This window comes from Emys orbicularis, chromosome 2, assembly GCF_028017835.1.
Source record: "Emys orbicularis isolate rEmyOrb1 chromosome 2, rEmyOrb1.hap1, whole genome shotgun sequence".
Classification (NCBI taxonomy): Eukaryota; Metazoa; Chordata; order Testudines; family Emydidae; genus Emys; species Emys orbicularis.
In genome coordinates this window covers 57,484,208-57,492,995 of record NC_088684.1, presented here as the reverse complement: position 1 = coordinate 57,492,995, position 8,788 = coordinate 57,484,208, and the positions used below count along the sequence as shown (strand labels likewise).

The 8,788-nt window shown below is 40.0% G+C and overlaps 1 protein-coding gene across 1 annotated transcript in view; it reads right to left on the bottom strand.

The window, feature by feature from the left end:
- Positions 1–3,587: 3,587 nt before the first annotated feature.
- Positions 3,588–8,788, bottom strand: part of STAU2 (staufen double-stranded RNA binding protein 2) — a 106,436-nt gene continuing 101,235 nt past the window's right edge. The window contains exon 13 of the mRNA XM_065400130.1: positions 3,588–5,159. Within this exon, the coding sequence (XP_065256202.1) occupies positions 4,810–5,159 (350 nt within the window). The 3' untranslated portion in view covers positions 3,588–4,809. The remainder of the gene's footprint in view (positions 5,160–8,788) is intronic.

Genomic DNA, 8,788 nt, shown 5'->3' with positions numbered 1-8,788 from the left:
ACTAGTCAGACAAGCAGTAAGCACACCAAGTGTCAGACACACAAAGAAATCAGTTGATTAGTTTTAACATTCAAGTTCTTTTCTTCGGGCTCAGTGCTGAAGCCTGACTCAGTCTATATGCAATGAGAACTCCGAGTGAAGCCAAATCTTATTGGTATTCAAGTCACTGGAAGATTTGCCTATATAAGAACTTCAGGCTGGAGCCCTTCATTATTAAATAGTATAACAGCAGTAGAACTAGCTACCCATCTCTGACACTATTACTAAGTAGTGAGTTCAATGTTAAACAAACACAATTTTTAAAAGCAACTAAGTGACTTAGAAGCTTAAGTCCCATTTTCAAAAGCGAATAGGACCAGATTTTCAAAGATGTGGCTAGCTATCTAGTGGTAGTTTGAAAAGCACCAAGCAGGCTAGATGTCTAATTCCCAGGGAAATCAATAGGAGTTAGGAACTTAACCTACTTAGGTGCTTTTGAAATCCAACTAGGAGCCTATCTGCATCTTTGGGTGCCTAAATTCCTTTGAAACTCAATGAGTCTTAGGCCTGGTCTACACTGGCGGGCTGGGGGGAGGAATCGATCTAAGTTACCCAACTTCAGCTACGTGAATAACGTAGCTGAAGTCGACGTACTTAGATTGACTTACCATGGTGTCTTCACTGCGGTGAGTCGACTGCTGCCGCTCCTCCGTCGACTCCGCCTGCGCTTCTCACGGCGCTGGAGTACAGGAGTCGATGGGAGAGCGCTCGGGGATAGACGCGATAAATCGACCCCCTGCTGGATCGATTGCTGCCTGCCAATCCGGCGGGTAGTGTAGACATACCCGTAGGCTTCTAAGTGCCCAAGTCACTTTTGAAAGTGGCACTTAGGTGCTTTTGAAGATTTTATCCATGGTCCCCATTCCAAGAATCTTACAATTAGAGACCAATCTGAACTTCTAATCCAAACCATATATTTCAAATCAGATCCAATTCCTAGGTCTAGACAAGACTGGATTGATAGCCATATCCAAATTGCCACAAAGTTTGGACTATTAGGATATACTTTTTGATTTCAGTCAGTTCTGGTTGGGCATCTCTCTGCTTACAACCCAAGGCCATGATCCTTACACTAGTGCTGAATTTTGTGCACCAAGAGTAGTCCTATTGACTTCAGAGAGTCCAATGGGACTTCTTAAGGGAATGAAGTTAGTCATAAGTGTAAGTCTTTGCAGGACTTGCACCTAAATCAGACACAGACAAATACCTGAGAGACACACAATGCTACATTTTAGTGAGGTGAGGATCACTTGAAAAATGCCCAGCAATGCAATTTTTAAGTAAATAGTGTACAAAATGGAATCGTTAATAAACAAACGGAAGTGGGAAAATAGTTATACTGTGAAAGCACTGCAATCAGTGACATAAATTCAAACAGAAGCTCCTATTAGAGAGCCCTGATAGTGAAAAGATGAATGTATCTAAGGCCCTGATCCTGAGATCACTGCATGCAGGTGCACTACTGAAGCCAATGGGGCCCCACACAGTTGCATCATTGTGTCCACACTCAGCGATTGCAGGATGGGGCCAAAAATTATGGTACCTTGAGCCCTACCATCCTTACTTCAGGAAACCTCCCATTAGATTAACTGATGGACTCCAACTAACTCCAATGAGTGTTCTGCCTTAGTAAGAACTACAGGGTTAGACCATTAATGTGTAAACTGTTTCTTTAGAGATTTCAATTTCAACAAACTCTTTGAAATAATTTACTACACTTAAACTGTCAGCAAATATGTTTTAACTTCTCTATTCCAGTTACAAAGCAGTGAATAAAAAGACAGTTATTTTAAAATAACTATTTTAACCAAAGCTTAATTTTCCTTTAAGCAATCTCTCAGCAATCATCTGCAAAATAATTAACTTGTAGATCATTTGCATACATATTTTATAAAATAAGTACTAAGAATGCTTTATTCAGACTTTGTAAAGGCTTATTTGTGAAGTATTTGGCTTCATTAAGAATGGTAATTTGAACTCTGCCATTCTTGGAAAGTATCCATGGACAGCATCTGTATTATGGTGTGAGAGAGCTGCTATCTACCATTTACAAATTTCTTTGGAATAAGAAGTCAAGAAAATTTAATACACTTTTTAAGCGCTTTTCCATATATTGGTCCCGATAGTTTAACTATTAATAGTTTGTAACACAACATGACTGATGTCATATACAATTGGTTCAGAAGAATTTAAATTAAATAACCACATAACAAAAGGTTCCCTCTTCAGCTAAAGAAGTTGAAAGAAATATCATAAAAAATTCAATAAGCAAATATTTGTTTACATTTACAATAATAAAATTTCAGACAAGTATTTATTTAAAAAAATACATTATAACAGAACAAAATGTATATGTTGATCATGAAAGACAAAACTACTGTTATTGTGTGGACCAGAATGCACATAACATGCTAACAGTTCAAAAATCATTTCAGTGCATTCAGGAAACATGAAACAAACTACCTGTTTGTGAATGTACTATTTTTCTACTTGGTAAATATGCCTGAGAAAGTTAACCTGTAAAGAAATAGGCTTTTAAACTCTTAAACACAAAGAGCTTTCTACAGTGAAATGGTGAAGAGACCTGTGATATGCACCTGACAGGCCACTAAGCCATTTCCCACAGAGATTCTGTTCACTGCTCCACCTCAGTTCAGTGATCCAGCAGTGGCACAGAGTTTCACATCAATACCAAATTCATTCAACCAAGACATTAAGAAAGCATGCTGATATGTTGTAAAATCACCAGTTTATATACAGAGGGTATGTGGAAATCAAATAGATTCTCTACCAAAGTTAGTGTATTGTTGTGCAGTATTATGGACAAGAAAAATGTAATGATAAAGCAGGGATTATATGTCTGGCTCAAGTTAAGACCCTTTAAAAACTACAATTTCAACACAATCACCTAGAATCAAAGAATGAAAAATCAGGACAAACACAAATAATCATTTTACAGTAGCCACATACTACAGCTAAGTAGGAATCAATATGTAGCTTGGGAAAATAGTAGCATAAATTGTGCTTTGGGTATATGAAAATAAAATATTACTAGCAGACACAAGCAGTCTGACAAGATGTGAAAGGAAGCAGTGAAAACATCGGGGATTGAATTTCCTTTCATCAAGATTTGTCTGCTCCTACTGTATGCAGATGACAAATGGAACTCAGAGAAATACAAGATATTTAACTCTTATTAGTAATTTAACTCTACTGTAATGGGTTTTAGATTTTTGCCTTTTCTTGTATTAAAAGAAATAAAAACGAATTAATCAAAAGCTATATACTGAGGATTGTTCAGAATCAGAGTGCATGTTTTCTTCATTAAGAACAATGGGCCAGTTCCAGTTGGTGCAAATCGATGTAGCTCTGTTGAAGTCAATGGAGCTATTCCAATTTATGGAACACAGTGTCTGACACTATGCCTCCAATTTTAGCGGTCCTGTTGAAATCATTACAAGCAACTGCATACTTTGTAAATTACATGGGCTTGGAAAAAACCAATCATGGGCATACAAAAATTCTAATAGAAACCTTTAATTTTCATAATTTAGTTAAGCAGATAATACATGATCATACTACATGAGCTAAATCATATGAAACAAAGTTATCAAACAAAACAAATTCATAAATCTGAGAAAAAAACCACGACAGTAAAACGATGGAATTTTAGCAGACAGCCAGTCCTACCCTCCAATGTTGAAACACATTAAAATATACTATTGCACATATGTATGTATTTTTCCGAGTGTGATCAGGAAGCAGCTTCCTTCCCCCTCTTTGTAGCACTGCACAAATGGCTAGGTGCATTACGGAGGCTTTTTACTGGCCTATGAAGTATAAGGTATGGCCCACTGCTGGAGACAGGTTATAAGACTTGATGGACTAGTTAACTGATCCAGTATGGTAAATCCTATGTTATTCTTTCACTAGTACTGGCCATGGCATCAAGAGCACTCTACGCTGCTCTGACACCAGACACGCTGTTAAGTTACACCTTCCAATCAATCAGTCTACTTGTAGCATGTGCAGAGAGGAAAGCAGAACACCAATTATAAGGAGTACCATAAGGGCCCCCGAACCAGCAACGCCTTTAAACCAGTGCTTAACTTTATGTATGTGAGTAGTCTCACTGATATCAATGTCATTATTCACATGCTTAACATTAAGCACAAGCTTAAGTGCTTTGCTGGACCAGGTTCTAAGAGAAGAGCCAGTATCAGAACAGAAGGAGAGCACTGAGAGGAGGAGACGCACAAAGCAGTGCAAGGGAAGTGGAAAGCATCTTTTAAGTTTATAATTGTTTAAGGAGGACAAATGGGGAGAAAGATGGGCTAAGGTTATATCTATACTGCAATCACGGGTTGTGACTGCAACTCAAGCAGACATTCCTTAGCTAGCTAGCTTGGGTCCCGGAAAAGTGAAACCCTGGCAGTGCACACTTCGGTGCAGGCTGTGCAAGCCCACCTGGAACCCTGGGTAATTACTCACACGGCTGGCCTGCACTGAAACACATGCTGCCACAGCTTCACTGCTCCAGTATGTGAGCTAGCTAGATTAAAGCTGGCTTGGGTAGGTCTTCTTGAACTACAATCACAGCTGCAACCCCATACTTGTACTACAGACATACACAGAGGAGGAGAATGTATATTGTGTAAGGGGGAATCTCCTGGATCCAAAAACTTTCTTAGAGCTCCTGCTAATTTTACAAGATAAATGGCATGCGTGGTCATACTCTAGAGGGCAAGAGGGAAATCCTAGATGGCAATGCTATGATTCTGGCTGAAGAGCTTCATTTTCCTCCTCCCATACCTGAAAGCCTTGAATCCTTGCCAAATACTCCAGCTGTTTTGAAGGCTGCACTGCAGAACAGGGGGAAGCAGGAGATATTCCTTTTAGACCTATGGCTTCAGCAGTCGGGGATGTTCCATTCATAAGGAGTTCCCTGGCAATTGTAGCTGTACTATTAGTAGTAGCAGATATGCTGAAGAAAGAGCTAGAAGTCTGGCTCATTTCTTTGGATGACAAATAGCTTCCAGTAGTGCCAGGGGCTGCTTTGTTGCGGCTTGCTTCCATCTCTTGATAAACATCAGGTGAGAGATGGAGAATTCCCTTTGGTGCTGAAAATGAAAGCAAAGACCATTCTCATTACACTTGCAGTGAGTTAAAGATGGACAACTATACGATTGTCAGTTTAGATGCTTCCCACCTGAAAACAAACTGTATACTTATAAGCAATGGGTCTTTTGCAGTAGTAACTGCAAGTCAGAATGCATAATCTACCTGATTATAATCAAAACTGGTTTTAAATGGACATTAAAGGGAAGGATCTTTTTTTTTTTTTTTTTTTTTTTTTTTTTAAAGATCCTAAATGTGGCCTCTAAAACCATGCTTGAGATTTTGCATTAACAGACCATCTGGCATGCACAAATGAGGTACTTAGATGTCAGAACTAACAAGACATAGCCACACCTCAGAAAATGATAACACAATCTTTATTTTGTTGTAATCCTCTTCCTTCCTACATCCCTACATCATCTGTTGTCATCATTTGCTGTGCTAACGGCCTTATTTAGGCCGCAAACCCTTCAGTGAAGGAAACTGTCTTCGTTTTTTAAGCATTATGGACACCTGTGACACAGTATATATTGTAAATAATAAGATCTTCGTGACTTACACTTGAGAAGGTGTATTCTTTGCTCAGTGTGAACGTATATCACCCACTTACACCATAGGAATTATGCTATGTATTAGAGACCCAAAGAATTTATTCACGTGCAATTATGGAAAATCCTTCAATATCTCTAATGACATGTAGTTAAGGATAATTGCTCTTGATAACTACATTTCAGAATTTTAAATAATCTTTTTAGACAATGAAGTCCCAATCCTGCATACACATGTGCACCTGAATAACTTGACACACTTGAGGAAATCAACTGAGATTCTCATGTGTGCAAGACTGTTCAGGATCAGGGCTTAAGTGAGGCAGTCTTACTATACAGTCAAGCTATGTTTTGAAAAATAAATGATATCCATTTTGCAGATAGTTTAAAAGGTAATGATGAACATGAAAATGTTTTATTAAATTACAACAAGCATATTGGAGCCTTCTGTTGGTAGCAATCAGACTGCCTAAAATATGACATTTGTGACACCTGGCAGTAGGGAGTCCATTTTACAATGGTAAACCAGTTCGGCAACTAGTTTAGCAATGAGAAGAAAAATGCTATGGTTCAATGTTTATAGATTATTTTTCATTTGCAATGCATATGAAAGTCATTTTAAGATTGCAGGACAGTCTTAAAGCAGAATTGAAACTGGGTTTCTAGTATCTTATAATGGGTTTCCCTAATCTCAGTGGCACAAATGCTACTTTTAAAATCAGATGTCTGCTCCCTGGAGTAGATTCGGAAATACAAGGTATAATTAAAATCCTTAAATTCAAATACATGGTGAACATGCTTCCTTGTTGAAGTTTCAGACTGCTGTCTGAGCAAACTGGTTATAGGTGTGTCTTGTAATTGCTTTACTCAGTTTGACTTTTAACTCATTATAAGCCTCATATGGTTAGACCACAATCCAATATTGCTGATTAATTCATGAAAAGGTTTCATGAAGTATTTGGTTATATTGTTAAAATGCAAATAATTTAGTGACTGCAGTGATTAATTTCACAACAGGAGATGTAATGTGTGATTCAACTGTCTGACCTTGCAAACCATATTCACACAAGTATACAGACTCACACAAGCCCCACTAACAGAACTACTCGCATGAGTAAAATTAGGACTGGACCCCAAATTCTGGCTCCTCCCCCCAACTGAGCCACTACAAGAGCAAGTACGCTTATTAAATTTGCAGATGATACCAAACTGGGAGGGATTGCAACTGCTTTGGAGGACAGGGTCATAATTCAAAATGATCTGGACAAATTGGAGAAATGGTCTGAAGTAAACAGGATGAAGTTTAATAAAGACAAATGCAAAGTGCTCCACTTAGGAAGGAACAATCAGTTTCACACATACAGAATGGGAAGAGACTGTCTAGGAAGGAGTATGGCAGAAAGGGATCTAGGGGTTACAGTTGACCACAAGCTAAATATGAGTCAACAGTGTGATGCTGTTGCAAAAAAAGCAAACGTGATTCTGGGATGTATTAACAGGTGTGTTGTGAGCAAGACACGAGAAGTCATTCTTCCGCTCTACTCTGTGCTGGTTAGGCCTCAACTGGAGTATTGTGTCCAGTTCTGGGCACCGCATTTCAAGAAAGATGTGGAGAAACTGGAAAGGGTCCAGAGAAGAGCAACAAGAATGATTAAAGGTCTTGAGAACATGACCTATGAAGGAAGGCTGAAAGAATTGGGTTTCTTTAGTTTGGAAAAGAGAAGACTGAGAGGGGACATGATAGCAGTTTTCAGGTATCTAAAAGGGTGTCATAAGGAGGAGGGAGAAAACTTGTTCACCTTAGCCTCTAAGGATAGAACAAGAAGCAATGGGCTTAAACTGCAGCAAGCAGGGCCGGCTCCAGCATTTCTGCCGCCACAAGCAAAAAAAAAAAAAAAAAAAAAAGCCGCGATCGGCGGCGGCAGTTCAGCGGCAGGTCCTTCGCTCCTAGAGGGAGTGAGGGACCTGCCGCCCCCGAATTGCCGCAGGTGCCGCCCCTCTCCCTTGGCCGCCCCAAGCACCTGCTTGGTAAGCTGGTGCCTGGAGCCGGCCCTGGCAGCAAGGGAGGTTTAGGTTGGACATTAGGAAAAAGTTCCTAACTGTCAGGGTGGTTAAACACTGGAATAAACTGCCTAGAGAGGTTGTGGAATTTCCATCTCTGGAGATATTTAAGAGTAGGTTAGATAAATGTCTATCAGGGATGGTCTAGACAGTATTTGGTCCTGCCATGAGGGCAGGGGACTGGACTCGATGAGCTCTCGAGGTCCCTTCCAGTCCTAGAATCTATGAATCTATAAGTGCAGAGCCACTGCAGCCAAGCTTCAATTCCTCAAACCCAACTGCCTGTGCAGGGCAAACACAGACAAGAAAGTTCAAGTGGCCTGCTGACAGGGAACCCTACAGTGCTCCATAAAGTTGCTTCAGATCAGAGCAATTCAGGCTCTAATAGGTGCACGGTGGGAGTGGGTACATGAATGGAAAGAGCAAGACACATTCCTTACCCAGCTGATTACTACATCCTGTCTCCTTGCCTAAAGCTTAGAGAGCCCTATGGCTCCAGTCCTCCAACTGACTTTGCATGGACAGATCACCAGGGAAGTCAGTGGGGCTCTACACAGGCACAAGGGTGTGCACCTGTGTGAACCTTTTGCAGGACCGGAGGCCCAGATCAATATGTTGCATGACTTCTGAATGGCTATACTATGGAAGTGTTGGAGAGGGGCAGGAAGAGGCTCCATGCACCATCTTCCTCCCCGGACAGATCCATGCAGGATAATCTAGAATACAGCCCTGTAAGTATAAAACACCATATGCATCTGTATAAAGCAATGTTATGTACAGTATTTAATAATATACCCTTCATCTGAGACTCCACCACCTTCAGATAAATCTCATCTCACCTCACATTGTTTAAACCCGGTATCCATTTTACAAAGCAATTTAAACAGACATAGCGCATCTCCCAGTTTACTGTCAGGTAAAACTGGGCTACATAAACCAAGAAACAATCATCACAAAATAGAGTGGCAAGTACTCAGCACCTCCTAAATCTGATCCATTGTAAATCCAATTTCACTAAATGC